General features: G+C 46.0%; 3 protein-coding genes across 9 annotated transcripts in view; 2 read left to right on the forward strand and 1 right to left on the reverse strand.

Annotated features, from left to right (window-relative positions):
* Positions 1–187: 187 nt before the first annotated feature.
* LIME1 (Lck interacting transmembrane adaptor 1) lies at positions 188–5139 on the forward strand. 2 transcript variants are annotated; one of them, XM_074288875.1, is made up of 6 exons: positions 314–445; positions 2101–2233; positions 3842–3887; positions 4009–4081; positions 4209–4573; positions 4798–5139. In XM_074288875.1, exons 2-6 carry the CDS (start codon positions 2124–2126, stop codon positions 5071–5073), a joined length of 870 nt encoding a protein of 289 aa, XP_074144976.1. In that variant the 5' UTR covers positions 314–445; positions 2101–2123; the 3' UTR covers positions 5074–5139. The 2 variants fall into 2 exon arrangements, with proteins under 2 accessions (XP_074144975.1, XP_074144976.1); XM_074288874.1 differs by lacking the exon at positions 2101–2233 and having other exon boundaries at positions 188–445.
* A 1729-nt stretch (positions 5140–6868) lies between these two features.
* Positions 6869–15937, forward strand: SLC2A4RG (SLC2A4 regulator). 4 transcript variants are annotated; one of them, XM_074288887.1, is made up of 8 exons: positions 6869–7395; positions 8371–8528; positions 10368–10480; positions 10713–10903; positions 10998–11098; positions 11244–11496; positions 11575–11699; positions 13049–15937. In XM_074288887.1, exons 1-8 carry the CDS (start codon positions 7132–7134, stop codon positions 13158–13160), a joined length of 1317 nt encoding a protein of 438 aa, XP_074144988.1. In that variant the 5' UTR covers positions 6869–7131; the 3' UTR covers positions 13161–15937. The 4 variants fall into 4 exon arrangements, with proteins under 4 accessions (XP_074144988.1, XP_074144989.1, XP_074144991.1 ...); XM_074288888.1 differs by having other exon boundaries at positions 10716–10903; XM_074288890.1 differs by having other exon boundaries at positions 8374–8528; positions 10716–10903.
* A 4626-nt stretch (positions 15938–20563) lies between these two features.
* ZBTB46 (zinc finger and BTB domain containing 46) overlaps positions 20564–24193 on the reverse strand; it is a 160494-nt gene continuing 156864 nt past the window's right edge. For all 3 annotated transcript variants that reach the window (XM_074288885.1, XM_074288886.1, XM_074288884.1), the window contains one exon: positions 20564–21441. In XM_074288885.1, coding sequence (XP_074144986.1) covers positions 21052–21441 — 390 coding nt within the window. In that variant the 3' untranslated portion in view covers positions 20564–21051. The remainder of the gene's footprint in view (positions 21442–24193) is intronic.

A 24193-nucleotide genomic window follows, 5' to 3' on the forward strand; every position in this document is an offset into this window, starting at 1 on the left:
GAAGTTACCCCACAGATAGGCTGTAATTCCACACAAGGACCAGAAAAAAGGTGGGTGGTGGCTGACTATTGGCCTTTGATTACTGCAGGGCCTTCTTTAAGCCTAACATTGAATCGGAGGGCCTGAGGGTGCTTGCCCAGGCTCCAGCAGAGGGAGTATTGCTTTGCTAGGCCCCTGCAGTCTTGAGTATTGTGGGTGATAGAGGTTTAGAAACTCAAGGGAGGGTTGTGTGGGGAGGTGTGATAGGCGGGGGCCAGGAAATGAGCCTTCAGTGATGAGGGTGGGGACTGAACAAAGGAGCTACCACTTTAGAAGACATGTCCCGAGGCTGGCTGGCAGGTCTCCAGCCTCCATCCTGCAGGGCCAAGAGGCAGATACCTCGGAGGGCAGAAGCAGCACCTGGCATTGTAGGGGCTTTGAAAGGAGACGCCAGCCCAATCTGGAAGTAAGTGCTGCATGGGCTTGGGTTCTACTAGAAAAGGCCTCTGAAGCTTCTGGAAAGCAAAGGCAAGTTAGATCCCAACTATACCCCAGGCTTATCCTGCGGACAGTTTAGAAGTGAATATTTGGCATAAAAGCCATCCCACTTAGTATCAAGTCAGCTAGATGCTCTTCAACTCAAATACCAGAGCATGGATAATGCCAGTAAAGCCAATTCAACCCCCCTTTCGGATGGTAGGGAGGAAAAAGGCAAAGTTCAGAAATTAGTCTCTATGGAACTAAGTCAAACCCATTTGAATTTTGGGGAGTACATTTTCCCATCCCTTATCAGCACTCCAAGTCAAGATATCTTTTTTTTCGGGTAATAATGGAAATCTTTTTGGGAGAACTCTCCAAATTCAGTAGCCAGTTTCATCCAGTTTTTTGATGTCTTTCTAGTGTTATTCATACCCCATTAGGAACCATGTTGCTCTCTGGATTTTAACTCAAAAGCTGGAAAGTGCCTTGTTCCCATTGTTGAGTTAGGGGGAGGAACCTCTCACCTCCACCCTTAACAGAAGCCTTCACATCACTTCTTAAATCTTGGGGTCATGGGGTCATCAGGAAGAAATAAAAAGCAGTTGATTCTGTGAAAGGGCTTCTGTTTTTGCCTTGTCAGGTTGGGTAATAGGGAGAAGGTACAGAAACTGAAGGTCAAGGTAAGATCCCCAACAGGTCTCTTTCTCCTGTTGTTTTCCTTGATCCCTCTCTGAAATCCAATTTTTTTTCTCCTGGCCTCAGAGTTCTGAAGTTATCAAACCTCAGGTGGTTTAGAGGGTGGCAGTTTCCCTCCTTTTCCAGCTGTTGGACTTAGTGGCAGCAAGAGCCTTTGGACTTCTAAAGTAAATGCATTCTCATTAAAAATGCTCTGGCTAACTTCATATACTAGATGCAGTGGTCAACTCTTTGTGCCCTGAATTGTGAGGCTGAACTTGGTGAACTTGAAATGATAAAATCGCCTTCACCTTCAATTTACAGGCTTTGTGGTTTGTGGGGTCAGTAGGGGTTACTTGTCTTCAGTTTGGTGTGAAACCACAGCTGATTCCAGGTCAGCAGAACTTGAAATCTGTTAGATATAGTATTGGGGTGAAGGGAGGGAGGTTGTCTGATGGGCAGTGGGTTGAGTGAGCCATTTTCATTGTTCCCTCTCCTTCCCCCAGAGTTTTCCAGGAACTTTGGTGAACCTTGGTGTAGCAAGAGATCTTGCCATGGGGTGAAGTCTTTGGGAGAAAGACATACCCCTGACTCCCTTTCATATTGTAAAGAATCAGAGTTAGGTAGGCTAAACCTAACTAGACTTTTCTCAGACTGGAAGTACCTACCTCATCTAGCACACTTATGGACAGATACTTGGACATAAATGCAGATCAGTAAGGATGGTTTTTTAAGATACCAGCTCTGGCACTGTTAGCAACTCAACTACATTAGAGACCACAGGCAGTGGGGGAAAGGGGTGTGAGAAGCCTTTTGGTTTCCTGTTCGCTGAGTCAGAGCATCCCCTACCTCCAATTGCTTTTGGAGGGGGAGGGGAAGGGATGGTATCCTTCAGAGATTCAAATTAGGAATTTCTCATTCCGTCACAACTACACTGCACTTCTTGACCTGGCCCCTTTTCCACAGGCCATAGTACAACAGCTCCCTGAATGGCAGGGGTTCAGGCTGCCCCTCAATCCCATTTCCCTTCAGTCCTTTGGGTCCTGAGCTGCCTGTTCTTGGTTCTTATGCTTTGTGCTTTGTGCACCACCTGCCACAGGTATGTCACCTATCATTCTAAACGACTCCCATTTCAGCATGGATTCAGTTCAATTAATCATACGCACAAAAGGCATATTTGTAGATGACAGGGAGGATCCCATGAGGAAGTTCTAGGGGTACTTACAGGCTGCTTGAGAGGTGAGACTTGAAGAAGCAATAGAGTAAGGTGCTAAATGCCAGGCACAATGTATGAAAGAAGACAGTTTTGATTAAGAAAAGAGCAGCGTGAGCTGAGGGGGTAGCCTGCTCCTAACCTCCTTCAAGGACAGAGATACAACTTGAACTGATTTTGAAGATTGGCTGTTATTTCAAAGCAGGGAGTAAGGAAGGAAAGAGTAGAAGGAAAGTATGTACATGGTAGAGAGGAAATTTGATGTATCGAAAAGAAAAATGAACTTGAAATCAGAAGACTTGAGTTTTATACCATGCCACTTTGTCAAAGTCACTTTCTTTTATCCACCCCCACTAGCTTCAATTCCCTCATCCATTAAAAAGAGAGACTTAGGGAACAGCTAGGTGGCGCAGTGTATAGAGCACCAGCCCTGAAGTCAGAAGGACCTGAGCTCAAATCTGGCCTCAGACACTTAACATTTCCTGGCTGTGTGACCCTGGGCAAGTCACTTAACCCCGATTGCCTCAGGAAAAAAAAGACTTGAAGTGATTTCTAGGGTGCCTTCCAGCTCTTATCATTCCATGATATTATTCAAGTTTCCTCTTCAGTAAAATGAAGGAGTTAAACTAGATGGCCAAGACTTATTATCTACATTCTGTGACTTCATGTCCAGCCTCTCAGCTTTTTGTGAGGCATGCACTTTAGAAATAGTATCTATGATATTACTCCACAGAACAAAATGGGAATGAGAGATAGTATCAGAGAGAAGGAAGAAAAGGAGACAGGGAGACAGGGAGGGAGAGGGAAAAAAAAAAGAGCTAAAGGAAGTATAAAGTGGTATATATTGTAGGATAGTGAGACATGAAGCTAGGGAAAAGCCTTGACCTTGACAGGCCAAGGAGTTTGACTTTTATCTTGTCTGCAAACACCAAATGATAAAACCAGAGTTGTGTGGCTGAAAACATGAAGGATAAATTGAAGCAAGACAGAAAATGGTGTTTCTAAAACTTTCCATATGCGTCTAAGCAAGTAATTTCTTTGTACCTCAGTTTCAAAAAAAAAAAAAAGTTGGTTGGAAGCTTCTAGGTCTTAATATTTTAGAGGCTACATGATATAGTGGAATGAGTGTTGGAGAGACCTGGGATCAAGTCCTGGATTTGATAATCAACATCCACCTGGACAAATCACTTACTCTGTAAAAATGAAGATGTTAATGCTTATTACACATAGATCACAGAATTGTGAGGAAAGTGCTATACAAATCTGAAAATTAAATGCATATCTATAATCATATGGTACTGTGATATCCATCACTTAAGATACTTTGCCCTAACCCCTCCTCCCCCATTTTTGTGACAAGTGGAAGTGGTAGTAGAACTTTGTGGCAACTTGGGGTCTTGGGCGCTGGTGGGCAAACCCCTCCCACTCAGGGCCTGAAGATCCACAATCAGCAGAGACTAATTCCCTTTGCCTCTCTCCCCTTCTGTTCTCCAGAAAGGGTAAAAGAAAGCAGCAGTCTTCCATGAAGCTAGTGGATGTGGTGAGTGACTTTAGATGGGACAGCCTCAATGTGACACATAACCCTCTTTACATGTGCTTCTGGTTGAAAATAAGGGAAGTACTGATTAGATTTCCCCTCTCTCATCTCATTACTGAGACAGACCCAGCTTCGTTCTCTCAGCAAGTCAGATTCCAAACTGCATGAATTCAACCGGGGTCCCCGAAACAGTAAAGGTGAGGGATTCTTTGTCCTTTTTAGCCCTATCACCAAGAGACCAAGTAGGTTCTTATCTTCACTCTGTTTCTTTCTCTCACCCCAAGTCCCAGTGTCTCTCTCTCAACTTGCTATTCTTTCTTGTAGCCCAGCGTCCTATCAGCATTGACCTCTTATTCCCACGTTGGCCAGGAGAGATCAGGGCTGACATCGAGGTGACCACAGTGCCTCCTGTCTTTATTCACCGTGAGCTGCCCCAACCCCCACTTGCTTCAGACTATTTGACCCTTGGGTCTACCTATTCCAATGTGAGGCTAACAGCTACTCGGAGGGGTCCCCCCATGACAGAAAGGGGAGAAGAACAGCTGAGGACTTCAGAGAAGTTGGTAATGCCAGAGTATGCCTGTGTACAGAAGATCAAGAAAGGGACTGAGGTGGGATCCAGCGGGACAGGTCCCAGCGATTCAGTCCTTGGGGAGAAAAAAGCTCTAAATCTGGAAAAAGCAGCTGAGGTAAAGTGGGTGTGAGGGATTGGAGAGGTCTGAGTGGGGGGAATAGTAGCAGTGCTTTCCCTTGAGAAGAAGAGGCATGGGGAGGGGAGCAGATCAGGATAGCTAGAGTGTGTTTTTTCTTTCTGATCCCAATTTCTCCTTTCTTTCCTGACCCTCTAACCAAGGTGTAGACTGAAGATCCTTACTGGTATCCAGGTCACTCTGGTTTCTGTATTTGTCCCCAGGTGGAGGTTCTGTACTCCAAAATCAACAGGCTAGGCCGGAAACCCTTGGAGCCCACTGGGAACAGAGCTCTCTGTAACAAGATGGACAGAGATACTCAGGCATCTCTAATGGAGACTACAAATGAACAGAGCCAGAGTCCTGCCATAAACTCCTCCTACAAGACTGGCAGTCCCACTTGGAGCAAGAATACAGGAAATGGGCTTACTGAGAATTTTTATGAGAGCATAAGTGAAATGGAGGGGCTTGGGTGGCCTAGGCTACCTAGTAGTGCATAGACTCATAAGCCCTCTGGAGATTTATGAAAATAAGGGGAAAAATAAAGGCAAAAGGTTGTGTGTGTATCATCTTTGTGATCCTGGGATTGGGATGGAGGAACAAGGAGAGAAAGAATCTGAAGCTGGGAAATTTTCAATCTGTCTGCCTTATCCCTTACCATGTTCAGGTGCTTTTTCCTGGGGCTTCTGTTTGTCCTTGAGCACACACTCAGGGTGACACAGGAGGTGCAAACGGGACAGACAGTCTGGGAGACTGAGTGATACTGTGTATGGACCAAAGGGAGCAGTGGCAGTTCAGAGGAGATACCTAAGGGATGAGTATCAGGGAAGGCTTGGGGAAAATGTAAAATGTGTCAGGTAGAGATGGGATATAGAGACCACATGTAGAAAGCTTACCAGAGAACAAAAGTGTAACACAAGGAAAATGAAACATTGGTATAAGATGTTGGACAGCTAACAGCATCCTTCCTGTGCCTGAATATCTCTAAGCCATAAACGAAGAGGTTGCTCTGTCCTGTGACTGCAGGGTCAGGGACTGACTTCTAGGGGAAAAGAGCTCTCCGGGGTCTGGTGAATTTTGGCTATTGTAAGGAGAGGGTTAAGGAATGCCGAAATTGGCAAGAACTGGTCCCATCCCTAGTCTGCCCAGCCCCCACAGTTACGTAACTGGTTGTTGAAAATTAACCTGGATGGTGAGCCGGGCCCTAGTGAAGAGCGGAGACAGGACTGGAGGAGGTATTTCATCCTGAGCCACGGGGTATTAAATCCAGTAAAATACAGCAATAGAGAGGCAGGTGATCTGTGCTGGGGGCCATGTTACTCTCCAGTCCCAACTACAAACGCTGCTTCTTCTCCAAGGGGTCATGTGCCCCATTTCGTCCTGAGGTCTACAAGGCCGGTGGGCACAATGGCACTATTGCCTTAAATAAGAATGCCGGCCTCCTCAGTCCTCTCCGGGGATGGCAAGGCAATCTTGAGACTAGGTCCCGATTTCTGGGGATCCAAAGATTGCGATTCCTAGAGTTCGGAGGCCGCATTGGAAGGGGACTAAGAGAAAAGAGACCCAGGGTTAGAACGGGGAGGGCAGGGCGTTCAGCAGGCCTATCTGAGATGCTGTCAGTTTAAAAGATCCTTTGGTAAACATGCACGCCAGGATATCCCACCCCCCAAGCCCAGGAGCCCGGCAATGCCGTTCCAGAACCTGCCATGTGGCTGCTGGAGACCTCGGGCCGGGGACTGAAGGCAACTGGCCTCTAGATGCACCTTTAATGCGGACCTGGATGGGCCAGCTGGCTGCCCCGCCCGCGCCCGGGCCAGAAGCCAGGCGGGCCCGCTGAAAACGTTTTTCTTAAAGATCTCGCAGGCCCTTCACTTGACACATAGAGATAATCCGACATCCCTAACGCTATGTGTATTTGCGTGCGTGTGTGTGTCTCGGGAGCCCGGCGCGTTGACTGTCTCTACCTCTTCGGCTGCAATCCGTGCTCTTACAGCCCTTATTCTCCCATCCTGGATCCCGCACAGATTCAGTCTACGGACTCCCGCCCTTCCCGCTAGCTCCCTCCCAGGCCTGGCTCCTCCCCACTGAATACCGGCCGGGAGCCGGACTCTCGCCTGTGGAGCGTAGCCGGAGGCGGGAGCGCGGAAAGAGGGCGGGGAGGGGAAAGGACTGAGAGCTGCGCTACACTCCGTTCTCTCCCCCTCCTCCCTCGCACTCGGGCCAATGAAAGCGTGAGCCGGCTCCGGGCCACGTTCCATCTCGGAATGTTGATACAGCGCGCTGACCAATGAGAGCACGCGACAGGGGGAGGGGAGGTGGGCTGCACGCGCAGCTAGGGAGAGCTAGAGAGCGGGCGCGCGAGGGGGGCGTGGTCCCCCTTGTTGCAGACCCGGGAGCGCGGCGAAGCCAGCCGCCCGGCCCGGTTCCAGGGCTAGGGGCTTCGCCGGCCTGCTGGCCGGGAGGAAAACGGGGGAGTGGGGTGTACAGTGCGGAAAGACCGTGGCTAGTCAGCCCCTCCCCGGGCACAGCGGCCTGGAGTCGGCCTGGGGGCTCCTTCCATGGAGTCCCAGCGGGCTGTGCCTGCTGGTAGTCGGATCTGTTCCCCGCCCCCGGGACTGACGGCTGCGGCCGCGCTTGGCTGTCCGAACTGTCCCCCGGCTCGGGGGCTGTGCTGCGGAGTTCTTCCGCCCTGCAAACCTGGCCCCACCACGGCCCCCGGCTCTACGGGCAACGCCGTCTACACCGTACTGGTGGACGAGTCTCTACTGAGGCGGAAGGCGGGGTCGGCCTCGGCCCGCGGGAGGCCCGGACAGCTGCAGCAGGTAATTGGGCGGGGGGTCAGCTGGCGGGGCGGGGCCGGGGGCTGGGGTGGGGCGCGGGACAATTCTGGGCTGGGGCCGGCGCTTGGCTCCTGGGTGTTGGTGGGATACTGACGGGGTCGGTGCGGGGTAGGGGGCAGGGATCGGAGCGGGGGCTCCTCCCGAGAAACTTTCTCTGGCTGCAAAGATGGCGTCGCAGCTGGAGGCGGCAGCAGAAAGTTTGGGCTTTGGGGGGAGGGAGAGGAGGGGCGGGGGCCGGAGCTTCGCGAGTGGGAAGAGGGAGAAGAGACGCCCCCCCCCCCCCCGCCCCGGCCGAGGCCGTCAGTCACACCGCCGAGCGCTGGGTGGAAGGCGGGGCGGGCCCGGGCAGCGCGGGCTCGGGCCTGAGGAGCTGGGGTAGGCGGTGTCCGAGCTTGACTTCCCGCCGGCCGGGCCGGGAGGGGGCGGAGCCAGCGTCCGGGCGGCGCTGGGGGGGAGGGCACTTGGGGGTGGGTCTGGGGGAAGGCCCGAAGCGCTCGCTGGGGCCGGGGAGCGTGTGGGGGGGAGACGACGTCTTATGCTTCCGGGCCCTGGCACCCAGTCTGTGCTGCTCTCGTGCCAGCCAGGGGGAGGAGGAATCATTCGGAGGTGTTCCCTTAGCCCCAGGAAATCTATGGGAGCGGTGGGGATGGGGTTTAAAAAACAACGGAGCAAAGTGTATGTGGCTGTGCGGGATGGGCGCACGCGTGAGCGTGGGGTGTGTGTGTGTGTCTGTGTTTTGGGGCTCCGCATTCTGGGGACTAAAGAAACCCAATGAGGGAAAATGGAAATCACTCTTACATGTACTCCGAAAAAGTGGGAAAGAGATCTGGGGTTTTCCCTGCTCCATCTCCTAGTTTGGAGGGCCCTTCTCTGGGGCAGCAGGGAAGAGTGGGGTACTTAAGGAGGGAGGGAGTGTGATGCCATTACCTCGAACAAGCCAGGCCTGTGTTCTGTCAGCAGGGGGCTCTCCATTGCAGTGGCCAAGTGGGGCCAGAGGAACTGCTTCCAGGACAGAAAGCCGAGGAGCCATGGGGCCTCGCGAACTGGGATGAGGCTGGAGCTTGGGACCCGAGCGGGCTGCTGCAATCTGCATACATCCCTGTCCCCAGGCAGAGGTGAGAAGCTCTCCGGGGGCTGGGAGAATGACCCCTGCTGTGATCTGACTCGTTAGTCTTCTGTTACTACATTTTTCACTTTTCCTGGGTTTGAAAAGTTGTCTAGCACAGGCTGTGTCTGGTTGAGAAAAGGGTGTTTCCAGCACTGACAGTCTGTGCTGGAATAGAGGGTTCCAGTAGGGGAAGGTGTGAGGAATGGCTCATGGTCCAAAAGAAGACAGGACACTCAAGCAGAAAGGGAAACTGGGAGCTAGACTGGGATTCACTTCTTGGATCAATGGGCATCACTTGCTGTATCCAAAATTTTGGGTATAGAATGGTGAGTTTGATGAGGAGGTGCTAAGGTGTGAGTAGCTACCTGATTGGGAAGGGAGTAGGATAATCTCTGAAACCTTCCCAGCACTAATGGCTTAACTGAGTGAGGTATAACCAGCTGAGCTCCAGGGGAATGGAGAGATGGCTTAGGCTGGGAAGGTGCTAGAGAATCCAGTGGAGACTCTTTTCAGCATAGCTTCTTGATCTGGCTCCTCTCCCATGCACTGAAGCATCAGCCTTTTTCTGTGCCCAGTGGGTCACTGAGTTGGGTGCTAAGGAGACAGGAACTCTTTTGGTTTAGTAAACAGCATGGGTTTGGCCTGAGTTCAGAGGTTGCTCTAAAGCAGAGTTTCTTAACTGGGAGTCCATGAACTTTGAAAAAAAAATGTTTTTGGCAATTGTATTTCAATGTGATTGATTTCCTTTGTAATGCTATATGAGAAGGGGTTTGTCGGTTTCACTAGACTGCCAAAGCACTTGATAACACACATACAAATTAAAAAACTTTTCCTGATGTTTTTTCTGGCTGCTGGGGAATGCTGGAGGGATTTGACAGCTTCTTTCCCTAAGGTTAGAAATCCCAAGGACAAAGAATTCCTCCTCATTTCACTGTCATCGATGACCCTATTAGTACCATCCTCCATTCTGGGGGGGAGGTGGACAGGGAGAATTGCCTAGTATGTCGTGGGGTTACCATCTTCTTGGATTGAATGAAGGTAGAGGAAGAATGAGGCTTTACCTCTGCACTTGGCATGTGGATCCTAATGCAACTGGTTACTGATCAGTTTTCCCCCAGTGGCTGCAGACAGTCGATCTCACTCCTCTCTGCCCCCTTTGCTTTAGGCTGTTTGTTCTTAGTTTCATTATTGCATAACTCTGGTTAATGTGTGATTCCTTGGGTTCCCTTCACTTCAGTGGAGTCCTCCTTCCAAGTGGGAAGGGAAGATGAGGGGATATACTCTGCTCACCAGAATGGGGGGGGGGGGCTCTAGCCCAGAACTCCTACTTGTAGGATGAGCAGAGTCAGAAGTGGATCTAGATTTGTTTTGTGGCTATGTGATTAAGAAACCAGGGGAAAACAAATCAGAGTCCTGTCACCCAAAAATATCTTAAAGAAGGAGCCTCTAGAAGGGCCACTGAGCCACCTTGGTCTCCCTCAGCATGATTGTGATGGATTTTAGACGGGTAGCCACTAGCACGGTAGGCAGGTGTGGAAACCAGTATGTTTCTAAGTCATGGGGATGGCATGTGTGTTCCCATGTATCGAGATGTGCACGTGTTCACCAGGCCATGGAAGGGACAGGGGAAGGTGAGGGGCAGCCCTTCCCAAAATTGCTCTTTATTTATATGCCTTATCCTCCCTTCTTCAGCTCCACCCAGGCCTGGGCAGACTTCCCAACTGGCCCTGACCCAGATGGTGTGGGCAGCACTGTCCCCTTGGCCCCTCCTCTCCCTGGTGACTGCCCCCTTCTTCCAGAGTCCCAAGCAATGGAAATAACAGACCTTCCTCTCTACAATTTGCAGATGCCCCCCTGGAAAGGCTGGGCTGGATGAAGTCATGGCTGCTGCAGTCCTTACTAGCTTGTCTACTAGCCCCCTGATTTTGGGTCCCCCCTCTGTACCCTTCACCCCCCCAGGTAATGACTAGTGAGTAGCTGGGGCAGGTTGGTGTTATGGTGATATGAGCAAGAGGCAGGAGGGGAAGTAGACAAGTTCAAGCTGGGCTCCCTGGAAGGAGATGCCATTCTAGCCCACTGGTCTATTCTGGGAGTGATATGATGTGGCTTGGAGGATGGGGGAGGTGGACACTGCTCTGTCTTGGGATTCCCATCTGGCCTCAGGACACATAAACTTCCTTCTCTCCTCCAGCAGAGTCTTGCTGCCATCCTTGGAAGGAGTCATCAGCTGGACCATCTGGCAGCTACAGCAGCAGCAACAATAGTGGAGACTGGGGCTGGGACCCCCCCAGTGACCAGTCTTCTCCATCCACACCCTCACCACCACTGCCCCCTGAGGCTGCCCATTTTCTTTTTGGGGACCCCACACCCCGGAAGAGGAAGGTGAGCAGGCCCAGAGGAGTGGTAGGGTAGGTGGGTAGAGAAGCAAAAAAGGAAAATAGATTCCCTCAAGATCTGATCATGTTTCTCCTCCCAGAACTCGGTGAAAGTGATGTTCAAATGCCTGTGGAAGAGCTGTGGGAAAGTGCTGAGCACTTCATCTGGAATACAGAAACACATTCGAACTGTGCACCTGGGGTATGATCAGGAAAGGGGGGGGCTGGGACTGACATGGACTGTAGGAGCAGGATACTCTGTTGTCCACATGGTACACATCCCAGGCTAGCATGCTTTGGCCCTATCTGGGCATTCCAGGCTGACCTATATCTCTGTCCCCGTTCAGGCGTCGGGCAGAGCCAGAACAGAGTGATGGTGAAGAGGATTTTTACTACACAGAGCTGGACATCAATGTGGATTCACTAACTGATGGCCTGTCTAGCCTGACCCCCATGTCACCCACTTCCTCAATGCCCCCAGCCTTTCCCAGCTTGGATCTGCCAGTCCCAGCTCCATCTGAAACTACAGCCATGCCTACCATCCTGAGTCCTGTGGTTCCCACCACTCTGTGCCATGTCCACAGCGACCATGCCTATCAGGTAAGCTGAACCAAGTTTTGGCTTTTCTCCCACCTTTGGAAGGGGTGGTGGAGGATAAACAGATACCTCATTTTCCAGGGCTGTCTGACTCCGATCCATCCAATTGGGATCTCGGATAAGGGACTACAGCTTTCCCAACCTACAGTTATTAAGCCCCCTGTACCAGCCATGCCCTCTGGCCTCAAACACACCTCAGGCATAAGGTGAGTATTTGCTGGATCAGGGGAAGAATTATTGTGGGAAGGGGGAGGAAGACCCTCCCTAAGCTTCCAATCATAGCCTCTCATTGGATCTTGGATTTAGTGTTAGAGCCTTAAAGAACTTGAGAGATCAACTCTTCCTAGCCCCCCCTCTTCCCTTGACTCCTTTCCTCCATTTACACACAAGGAAGAGAAAGTCAGAGATGTTAGTAGTCTTACCAAGATTTCAGAGCTACTAAGTAGCAGGGTTGGGATTTGAATCAAACTTCTTTGTGCCAAGTTAAACTTTGTGTCCTGCTGAACATAGATTCAGTTAAATAGTTACTGAAAGTTCTAGTATATTTAGGACTGGACTGGCATATGGGGGCCAGGGGCAGCAGATTCCCAAGTCTCATGGGTTTTGAGAAGCCCAATTTCTATTTGGAGAGAAGCCTTGTGAATGGGGAACAACTAGAGAAAGTGGGATAAATAGTAAAAACAGTTAAAGTTATCTCTGAGAACTAGTAATCAGGGAATAACACGGACTTGGATTTCTGTAACAACAATGTCCTTAAGGCACATAAAGTATTTCTCGTATTTAATGTAATCATCCCAGGAATTTTTTGAAGTAGGTGCTGTAAATATCTTCTTTTAATGATAACTAATTAACTGATATTGAGAAAAGTTATATGACTTGCCAGAGTCCTACAGCTTTTAAGTATCTTAGACAGGATTTGAATTTGCATTTTCTTAATTCCCTAGGCTAGCCACTAATGCCGGCTGCCTCCTTTCTATAATAGTGGTTCATACTCTGAGAACTAATTGTGGATCCCCTGATTTGGGGAACAGAAATTCTGAGGTGGGTAGATGCAAGTTATACAGATAATGAGACTGAAGATATGAGAAATAAAATAATTTGCCTCTGATCACATACTTAACAGGTGTCAGGATTTGAGCCCAGGTCCTCCTGACTTGAAGCAGCCTTTCCATAGTGTCTAATAGGGACTTGGAGGAGATGAGGAAGGACAGAGCCTGCAGGATTAATAGTAGACTTGGGGCAAGTGCAGAGAAAAGGCTGTTATTCTTGGGCATATCTCCTAATCCTGGTTATAAAGCCTGAGGGGAGGAAGGAAGGAGTAGTAAGTTTGGAGGCCTTGCTGTCACTGATCAGAACCCTGATGAAGGCTCAGCTCTGTGTTGGGAAAGTGAGGAGGAGGCCCAGGGTCTTAGGGTCTTCATGGTTTAACCGAAGGTGGCCTCAGAGGAACAGCCAAGTTAAATGTGATTATATAGACTAGGAAAGATGTCTCCTAGTATTGCATTCAGAGAACCCCTGGGGTTTGGGAGCCTTAACTTGCACCATTCTTCCCCAGGAAACCTCGAGGTGAAGCCAAGAAGTGCCGGAAGGTATATGGGATGGAAAACCGGGACATGTGGTGCACGGCCTGTCGCTGGAAGAAGGCCTGTCAGCGGTTCCTTGATTGAAACCCAGCTTATTCCCGTCCTAGCCCCAACCCCATTTCTTGCACAGTTTGCACTGCAGGTGCCTTGAAATCCCCACCCTGTCTGGGAGGCTGTTCTCTATTCTCATGACTTGGGGGCAGCTCCTCCCCCCACCCTTATGGGATCTCCCGAAAGCTCCTCCACTGAGGATAGCGGAGCAGCCTCTGCCCTCTACTGAACTCGGCTCTCCCTGAATTTTTTTTAAAAAGGAAATAAGCTATTGTTCTCTTCCCTTCCCCTCCTAAGAAAAAAGAGCAGGTGGTTTGGAGGTGGTGCCCCCAGAGGATTCCTTCTCTCCCCTGCCTCCTCCCCAACCTCGTTCGCACGTGTGGGTGGGGACGTCTGTGACTACAGAAAAGTGCCTGAGGAAACCAGCAGTTTGCACTGAAACGCTGAAAGGTCGAGTCAGGCCCCCCTCCCCCTTCCCCCTGCTCACTCTGACATCGGGAGGCCACCGAAGCTATGGACCACAGCAGGAGCCCGACAGTCTGGGACTGGCCCTGCCTGCATGTGATCGTGATCTTCCTCTTGCTTTAGGGGCAGGAGGGGCTTCCCCTCGCCTCCGTGTGCGTGTGTGTCGTGTGTTCTGTGTCTATGTAGTGTGTCAGACTCGCTGGTGCCTGTCCTTGCAGAAGGGAGTTTCTGGGTCTCCAAGAACCGGCCTTCGCAAAAATAGACTGGTTGTGGGCGTGGGCGAGGAAGACTGATCTGTTTTTTTAAAGATTTTTGCCCTTTCGCGCGGAGGAAGCGAGGCGGTGGTGGTGGGGTAGCCACACCTCTCTTCCCGGGGCCCCGCCTCCGCCTCCCCCAGAACTTGAGGCCGGGACCGTACAGCTGCTTCGCGCCCACGGCCCCAGGGGTTCCAGCTGTGCTCTCCGCCCCGTTTGGAGCCTCCGGCGCCGGCTCCCGCCTAAGGCAGGGACTACTTGCGGGGGCCGAAGCTGGCTGCAGGTCCCCAGTGCCAATCCCCGCCTCCACGAGAGGTGCTACATCCAATGCACTTTGAAAGGGATCTTGGAGAGGGCTCCCGCCTCAAACGGGGGAATCTTTCCCTTATTCCCTCTCCATTCGGTGCCGCCACCCATCCGGCTGCGCTCGTCCTGGGCCCTAGGATCGGGAATCACATTCCAAACTTTACTTTCTTTGCAAACCGATTTTCTTGAAACTTTTCCTGCTAAACTAAGGACATTAGGTCTTCACAGAGTTTGAAGGGAAAATTGCACTGTCCGCAGGGTCCCCTCTGGCTCCCGTTCTAGGCTGGGCTGACGGGGGTGGGGTCGTGTGGACATTTTGTACCACGTAGGAGAAGCTCAGGTCTCTCGTTTTGGGCCCTCGTGAACATAGCTGTATCAGGGCGAGAAAAGAAAGTAAAGTGTTTTCGGTGGGTTGTTTTTTTTTTCCCCCCCAGAAGTCTGGGTTTCGGTTTATTTGCACAAAAATAGGAGGGGAGTAGGGGCTTAAGTGTTTGGCTGAAGCTAGTCACGTGGGAGTGTTTGTGCCCCGCCCAGGCCTCCAAGTCAGGGAGCCAGGCCTAGGTCTCCCTCTGGTGGTCGTCCTGCGTTGTAACTTGCTAGCTGGTCCGCTGGCCTGGACCCGACTGATTGCCTATTCCTAGGAACACTCTAGTCTCTCGCACCTCTTAATTGATCCAGGACGAGCCAGTGGCAGGGGACCAAGAGCTACACAGAACAGGGATGATCGTGGGCGCTGCATTCCAAACTGCCACCTTTGCGGAATGCAAACCCTAATTAATCCCTGAATACTGGCTGATAACTTCCAATTAGTGCAAGGCACTAATTATGGAGCTGCAGCTCTCCTTCCGTCGTCAGTGGCCACCTCCATTTCCCTATAAACTGCTCCTTCTCTAGGCCATTAGACAACTCTGCGGTCTTTTCTAACTACTGAGTTTAGCATGAAGGTATATGGAATTCAAAAGCTGGAATTAGATAAGTCAACCTTTAAGCTCAGAGAGAAGCTTTGCGTTGAAAATTGAAGAGATTGACTCATTCGTATCGTGATCCACCACATCCAGTATTTAAGAAACAAACAGGAGAAAAGGAGTGAACATTTTTGACACGGTCCCTTTGGAAGGCAGAACTTGAGCAAAATTCCGCATGAAATTAAGACTAGATTTTAGAGGCTACCTAGTCCAAACTCCTCTACAGATGAGGGAAACCAAAACTGATTTACTAAAAGTCACAAATTGGCAGAAGTAGGATTCAAACCCATTTGACTGCAAAATACAGCACCCCTGAATATGAGTATATTTGTTAGATGAATGTATAGACAAATGTTAGTTGAACACATAAGAGCTGATGAGGCTAAAGATTCAGGATGGAATTCTAAGGGACATCCATGTTTGGGGTATAAGAAGTGGATTATAATCCAGAAAAGAAGCCTGAAGTCAGAGGGATGACGTGCATAGGATACTACTAAGTATTTCTGCCCTGGCCACTACTGTTGCCCCTACCTTCCTTCCTTCCCCCTTCTCTTCCCTCCCTCCCATTCTTTTCTCCCCGAGCCACTTCATCCTTGTTTCCTCCTCCTACCACTAGAAGGCAACCTCTCCTTTCAAAGGTCTGCTGGGAAGGAAATTCCTCTAAAATCAAATTTGCAAACCCTTTGGCTCTACCCTGAGTTTGGGGTCCCCTTCCTCCAGTTCACTTTTGGGGAGTTAGAACAATTTGTTTCTAAAATGTCAGAAAACAGTCAAAGTCAATGGATGAAGTTATGAAATAAACTCAGACAAGTTTTTTGTTTTTGTTTTTGTTTTTTTTTTAGCAGCAATTTCCTGATTTATTGAAACTGATCCATTTTGCAAGTATGTCTAAGCTAATCCCATCACATAAAGTAAATAGAATTTCTAGGCACACTTTTGGTATGCCTACACAGACAAGAAACTGTGAGATCAACTAGAAAATAAAGTCATATTTACCTGTACTACAGTTACAGAAAATCAGTACAACACAGCCATGTTTTCCCACTGACTTCTGGTTACTAAAATCTTTCCCCCCCTCAAATATTAAACACATCTTCAATACAAACACAGGTTTATAATAATTAATATAAAGTCAGTATAATATAGAATATTCCCAGCAAAAAACCAATAATCTTCAAACACTGCCCTTTTTGTCTCTTTTGTTTGACAACAGGTTAAAAGCAGGTTGAAAAAATAAATATATATGAAAAGCATACACACAGCACTCTCACTACAGTTGGTTCTAAAAAGGGCAGCATCTCAAACACAATATAGGATAGATTTTAAAATAAAAAGAACCATCAGTATGGCTTTAAGAGTTGCACATGTCACAAAATGAGCTAAGACAAGATTATCTTTAATAATATTGCAAAAAATTCCAGTTTTTGCATTTTTCTTGGAGTTTTCTTTTAAAAAGGAAGATGTGCAAAATTGGAAGCATTAAGGTGTGTCTTTTTAGCCGAGGTCCTGTTGAAAGATGGCAGTGTTCTGACTGTATCCTATAACTCAGAGAGAGAGAGCCCAAATATACAACTTTGTCAGGATCCAGAGTTTGATACATAAAACGTAGATTAAAAAAAAAAAAAAAGACAGCCTTCAAATATTTTCCATTTTGGAAACACAAAAAAGCAATTCAAAAAAAAATACAGATTGTGAAATGTAATCTAAACTGTTTCCCTTTTCATAAAAAAATATTTCTTTATTAGCTTAAACATTGATTTTTTTTAAAAGTTCAGTTACTTTAAAAAAAAAAAAAAAAAAAAAAACTTCATTCCATAATGTCCCTTCTTCTCCCCTCCCAGACTCCCTATAAGCATGTTGCCTTCATACCTTGCATTTTAAAATTCAAAGAGTATTCCAAATAGGAAACTACATATATTAGTCACTAATTAATATCCAAAAAACACTTTAAGGGTACTTGGCAGGAGGGGAAATCCAGAACCTAAATTTACCTGTACACTATTCTTTAAAAAAATAAAAAAGGAAAAATCCTTTCATACAGTACGGCACAATCGGCTAACCAGAGAGACAGGCTACTAAGGGCAGTTTGGAGAGGATCAGCAGTATTTAAAAAAATAAAAATAAAACCCCACAACAAAGCAAAGTATCCTGAGTTTGGAGAGACACAAAGAATTGGAGCTGGAGAAGAATTCCTCAGCTATGTGCAAAGTGACCACCAGAAAATGAGGCAGTCCTCAGCCATAATATTTTATCAAAAGGTGGTTAGAGCAGACCCCAGACTGAAAGAGACTGGGAAATAGATACAAAACTGAGAACGCTGAACCAGGAAATTCCCATTGATAGCAAAGGTTTTGTTTCCAAATGTACTTTCTAAGAAACTAAGTCTGTATTTAGAAAAGCAGTTAAAAAAGGGACCTTTCAATGAAAGGTACAAAGTTCTTAAAGAGGTACAAAAGGTAAGATGTGATTAAGTTTCTTGAATTCAAGCCAAACTTGAGAGAAGAGGAAAAAAAATTAGCTTAGTACTAAGACTATTTGTTCCTGGTAAACTGGGAAAGAAAATAAGCCCTTCAAAGAAATTTTAAAAATAAAAACAAAAAACCAACACCAATTCAAACCCAGAGCAAGGGAAGAAGCAGCAGCAAGTTATGTGCCAAGAGTTCAGGCCCAAGAGCCTCTGACTCCTTTCATTCTATATTCCTACTGATAGAAAAATCTTCAGTCTCCAGTTTTCTTCACAGACTCTAGAGTTTGAGTAAAGGACAGCAGAGTTTCAACTAAGTGATGTTTACACTTCTAATTAAAGCAGCTGATAAAGTTGTATAGAGAGTACCCTCTTCTACTTTATAGAAACCATTACTGATTTTACATAAAAAAATACCCAGGATTTCTGCCCTAAGGGGTAATATTTTAGAAAATGATACCTGAATTCTTTGCATTTCCAAATCTGCACACCTCCATCAAAAACAACGCACTTAAAATCACATATCAGAATGATTTATTTGGTTTAAATACTCAGTGTGTATGTTAGTAATATAGAAGCATGTGCTATATCATTTTGTCATAACTACAACAATTTAGCCTTTGTATGGGTTTTCTCTATTTTTTCTTCTCTTTCTTTCTTTCTTTTTTTTCTTTCTTTCTTTCTTTTTTTTTTTTTTTTTTTTTTTTGCTTCCTTTGCCTAAAGAGCATAGAAGTGGCACGATTAGAACAGATTTGTACTGTCCGTGGGGAAAAAAAGACAAAAAGCAATATAAAACACTTCTAAATTTAACACAAAGTAAAGCTCAGCACCCCCAAAAGTCTTCATACAAAGTCAAGTTCATTCTAAAGAGAAAGGGAACAAAAAGTCAGCCCAGGATCCAACTTTTATCCTGTAAAACACAATAGCTTAAGGTAGTAAATTTCTACACTAAAGTCAAGGTGGATGAAAGTTGTGGAATGTCTTAGAAACTGAAGTGTTTTTAAAAATAGCTTTAATATAGAAAAAGCCACAATATAGCCATTTTTAAAAGTACTGTTTGCATTGGTCTGGATGCAACAGATGTCCTCTAGAAGAATAGGGAAAAGGAAGCTGTACGAAGAGGATCCTACATAAATGGTGCCGTGCAGAGCTGCCTTCTGCAGCTTGGGAGACCAAGAAGCAATGAGCTTGGGCTGAATTGGAACTCATAGACAGTGCACAGGATGAGTGATTGTGTTTTGCATTTAGGAAAAGAAAAGCAAAAAAGGTGCAATCTGTGGCTTAATTTGAAAATAAAACAAAAAAGCAATTGGCTTTTTAACAGACTAAATTAGCTAAACAGCTTTGTACATTTTTGTCAAAGAAAAACAACCACAAACAACCGTTTGATATGCCTACTACAAACATCATTCTTTGTTTAAAAAACAACAACAAACAAAACAAAACAAAACAAAAAAAACAAACTGTGGTTACCCATTTTGGAAGGTTTAAGCAGCAAACTGCAGATAGGTTTGTCAATTCATCATGTTAGCAGCAATAAAGAAAGCGATCCCAGACTTTGGCTCAGAGTAACAGGGGCTATCAGTAGGAGTGGTTTAGAAGATTGGCCCATGTGATCCCCTTCCACCAAATTCAACTGATAGCAGCTCTACCCTGAGTTGGGGAAACTCTTCAGCCCAATAACGCAGGCTTGCTGTGGGTAGAGCCCCAGTGTCGCACAAAGCTTGCCTGAGGTCCAGAAGGAAGCACGCATAGGAAAACTGATGAACATTTCTTCAGAGGAACTAAGAATGACTGTGGAATAACAGGGTTGCATGGATCTGAGGGGAGGAAGCCCAATGGCCCCTTCTCCAAGTATGGGTGAGATGGAGATAGCCACTTTACCCTGCTCATTTGAAAAGAGATGCTTGGCTCTAAAGCCATCAAAATCCCCAAGCACTATCAGAATGAAAATCTTCCCCATGGCCCAAGGAGGAGGCCTGTTTTAAATGATTGAAATCGAAAGACCATCTGTTGCTTTCACAAGCATTTTGCCTCTCCGGTTATGGAAAATAGCACCTTAGAATCATTTGGCTTACCGGGTCACACCGGGATTGTGGTGGCAGGATTCAGGATGGCTCCACCCCTGCCGTTTATGCTGTATAAAAACAGTGAGGTCTTCAACTTGGAGTGTTGTTTTGTTATCAGCACCATAGCACAGAGGTGAGAGGTTCAGCAGAGCCTTTCTTCCTTGTACAACAGGACACTTATTTTCTGAAACTTGTCAGAGGAAGGCATTAGGCTGAGAAGGGAAGAGTGAGCTGACAGCCACATGGAATAAAATTGAGGAAAGTCTTCTCCATTAGACAGAGGGGACATCCAGGGGCTGGAGTCAGGCTCTGCTGGGAAAGAGAGGTTTGGCAGGGACCAAAACCAGCCCCTCAGTAGGCTTATCTGGTTAATAAAGTACCAGGATCAATCTCCTTTGAAGTAAAGAGCTGGAATGGTGCAGGTTAGCAACAAAGGTCAAGAGAGACATCTTAGCCATTTTCCTTTCCATTTTTGAAATGTCTTCGATTGGTCAGAATTTGCATATACCTATGAAAAGGAGGGCAGGAGGTAAAGAAGAGAATGGGAACCAGACTCATGTAAACCAATTGAGTGCTGGCTGATCTTACCCCAAGGCCAGAAATGATTTTATACCTTCTAGGAGAACACACTGTCTCTGGGATACAGAGCTGGGTACAATTATAAACAGAGGGGCTGGTAACCCCAGGTCCTGGAGAGCCAAAACCACCCCCACCTCCGAAAACCAAACTTCTATAGGTTATCACAGTGCTAGACAAGTTTCCCCACTCAAAAAAACAAACAAAAACAAACCAAAAACAAACAAACAAAAAAACCCCCCACTTACTAGAGGTTTGCCTTGCAAAGTGATCACTGAAGGGTTGGAGAGGCCATCTGTACCGTACTAGTTGGTTTACATGGACTGATAAGCACACTCACTACTACTGGACTTTTTATTTATTACTTTTGGTAGAAGCCATTCCCATATCCCTTGGTGTTTGATTTAATGTGGGGAAGGTTTAAAAAACCAAAAAAGTACATGCCTTTGAAAAAAATTCCCTCTCCCCACTTCTCACTCCATTCACAAAGCTCATCTCTTCAGAAATAGTCACTTGCATGCAATTTGATTTGCTTCCATATTGAGGCAAAGGCAGATTTAAGGGGTGAGAGAGAAGAGAAGGAGCCCTAGGAAGTAATGGGAAAGAAGCTGGAAAGGTAGGGAGAAGGGATAAAAATATTTGCCACCCCAAGTGGCCTTTATGAATAGCTGAATTAAACAGTTAAAGGACTTACATTTGTTCAAATAAAACAAAAACAAGCAAAACTTACACATGGGAACAACAACAAGGCTTCTTTGCTTTTCCACATTCTCCTTCCTTCTTCCCTCCCTGCCCCCCACCCCTTGGCCCCCAAAGACCGTTCCCTATGAAATCCAGGTAAAATCCTTGTCATGCTCCCCAGAATTCTCATGTTCCTGGGAACAGTCAACATCTTCTTTGTCATCTTCTAAAATCACATCATCCTGGGAAATACCAACATCATCTTTCCACTTGATTTCATCATCATCACCTAACTCCTCATCCCCCTCCACTTTGATGTCATCGGGATCCTCCATATACTGACTTTCTCCAGGGTACATTTCATCTGGAGAACCTTCTCCTCCATTCTGATCCAAATGGCCAGGAATGCCCCGGCCTGAGCAATCAGTGCATACGCCATGGCGGCGGGAGCCATGCTTGATTCCCACACTTGCAGCAGACATAAATACTCGGTTACATACTTTGCACACATATTTTTTGTCTTTGCTGTGCACCTGGACAAAAAGAAAAGGATACACAAGTCAATTCAGAAGAAGGAAAGTCCCCACATCGTTTTCTGAAGCAGGGTCTGTAATGAAAAATATAATAGCTCAGGAAATAGTTTCTGATTATTTAATAATCCAGGGGTCATTAAGTAACAGGTTCAAAATTCATGAAAACTATATTCAATAAGTCATCTTAGGTAGTTCAGTGGATAGAGTGCTGGACCTGGAGTTAGGAAAAATTGAGTTCAAATACAGCCCCTGATACTGTGTGGTTCTAGGCAAGTCACTGAACTGCCTCAGTTTCCTCATCTATAAAATGATCTGGAGAAGGAAATGGCAAACCACTCCAGTATCTTTGCCAAAAAAAAAAATCCCAACAGGATCATGAAGAATCGAACACAATTAAAACAATATATTCACATAAAATTATGGATTCTACATGCTCTATGTTTATTTCTTCTCCTATTGAAGCACAAAGTTTGGTTCATCTAACTTTCTGGTCAATATATCAATATCTTTGTCAATTGTACTAAAAACCAATTCAAAACAGCTCAAGAATCAATTGTTAAATTTTCAGTTAAGCATTCACAATTTGGAAATGAGAACCATAAATCGAGGTTCAATTTAATATTTTGATGATTTGGTCCCTGAGTTCAATCATTGTGGAAAGATAAAAGTAGCATATTTTTAATTAAAAGAATCTGCGCTTATGAAATTGTATCTTAAGCAGTAAATTCCCAAATAAATTCTTTACTATAGTTATAAAATACTATATCTGATACAAACTGGGCATGCCAAAACTTTCTCAAATTTAAACGTTTTCTTTCAGACAATTTACTTTACTCTGAATCAAAAATCCTTGGTCCTCTAGGCCACTTACCGGATGATAAGGACAGAATCTTCGATCCATTAATCAATTAATAAACATTTATTAAGCATCTGGTATTTGACTGCTGTGGCAAGTACTAGGAATACAAATACACACACACACACACACACACATATGTGTGTGTGTGTGTGTGTGTGTGTGTGTGTGTGTGTGTATGAACCAATCCCTATTCTTAAGTAGATTTTATCATAAGAAAGAACTTATACAGATATAAGTACAGAGTAAACAAAATAAATCCATGGTAATTAAAGGCTGTATAGATAAGGGGAGGTGGGGAGGGCATTAGTACTGCTGGTACCAGGAAGAGTTTCCTACAGAAGATGGCATCGAAACTGAGTCCTGATGGAATAAAAGGATTCAGTGAGGTAGAGTGGGGAGGGAGAACGTTTCAGGCATGGGACATGGACGGAGATGGGAGGGACATGGAGGGCAACACATAGGGACAGAAAGAAGGCCGCTATGTCTAGACTACAGAGCACAGAAAGGGATGTGAGACAGAATGAGGCTGGAAAGAGAAGATGAGACCAGGTTTTGAAGAACTTTAAAAGTCCAACAGTGAAGCTTCTATTATATTCAAGAGGCAATAGGGAGTGACAGAAGTTTATTTAGTAAGACATTTACTATATAGACTATAATATCCTATATTATACAGACCTATACTTAAGGAAAATCATTGGACAGCCAGGTGGAGAGTAGACAGAGAGAGACTTGAAGCAGGGAGATGAATCAGGAGGCCATGAGTATAGAGACCACACAAAAAGGAATGAATTGAAGGGGGGGGGTGTGAATGAGAAGATGTTGGAGAGAAGTGTCAATGATACTGTGGAGTATGAGAACCAGGAAGAGCGGATGAAGAGCAGGACGTCTGGAAGTGGGATTTGCGGGAAAGGGAATGAATTCTGTTTTGGATGTGCTGAGTTTAAGATAAATCTGGAACATCTAGTTTGAAATATTTAATAGGCAGCTGGTGATGCCGGTATCAAGAGAAGAGATTGGAATCGGATATACTGATATCTGAGTCGTCCGTCTAGAAACTGTAATTAAATCCACTGGAGATACTGGTTTTGTCAAGAAAGAGAATGTAGAGAAAAGAAGGCCTACAAAAGAACTATGGGGAACACCCAGTTACAGGGTGTAATATGGAAGATGAATTGTCACATAAGTAGACTGAACACCAAAATTAAAATCTATAAATAAATGACTATCAAGATATTAAGCTAGATAAAAGATAGACTGGAAATTGGTTGACTATCCAACTCAAAAGATAAATCATTAATAGTTCCATGACATTAGAGTGCCTCAGGGATGTAGAGTATAATGGAATAAGCATTTATAAAGTACCTACTATGTTGTAGGCACTATGCTAAGCACCTTACAGATGTTACCTCATTTGACATTCACAACAACCCTGTAAGATAAGAGCTATTATTATCCCTATTTTTACAGTTGAGAAAACTGAGGTAGATAGAGATTGTGACTTGCTGGGAAGGAATATGAGGCTACATTTGAATTTAGGTCTTCCTGATTCTAAGCCTGGCACTCTATTCACTGTATCACCCAGTTGCCTCTGTTCTTAGCCTTGTACTATTTCATATTTTTATTATAGGCAAGATATAGATGGAATCTTTATTAAATTGGCAAATGACACGAAGCTAGAAGGGATGCTAATACATAACATATAAGATTATAGAATCACAAAATTTGAGCCAGATATTGACTAAGCATTAAATTAAGTTTTTTTATTTTATTAAAATTTTATCTTATCTACTTTAGATGAAGAAAATGAGACCAAAAGGAGGAACATGACCAGTATCACAGAGCTAGTAGATTCTTTTTCACTATACCTATTTTCCTCCTTAATAATGTAAATTA

This window comes from Sminthopsis crassicaudata, chromosome 2 (genome assembly GCF_048593235.1).
Source record: "Sminthopsis crassicaudata isolate SCR6 chromosome 2, ASM4859323v1, whole genome shotgun sequence".
In the NCBI taxonomy this organism is placed as follows: Eukaryota; Metazoa; Chordata; class Mammalia; order Dasyuromorphia; family Dasyuridae; genus Sminthopsis; species Sminthopsis crassicaudata.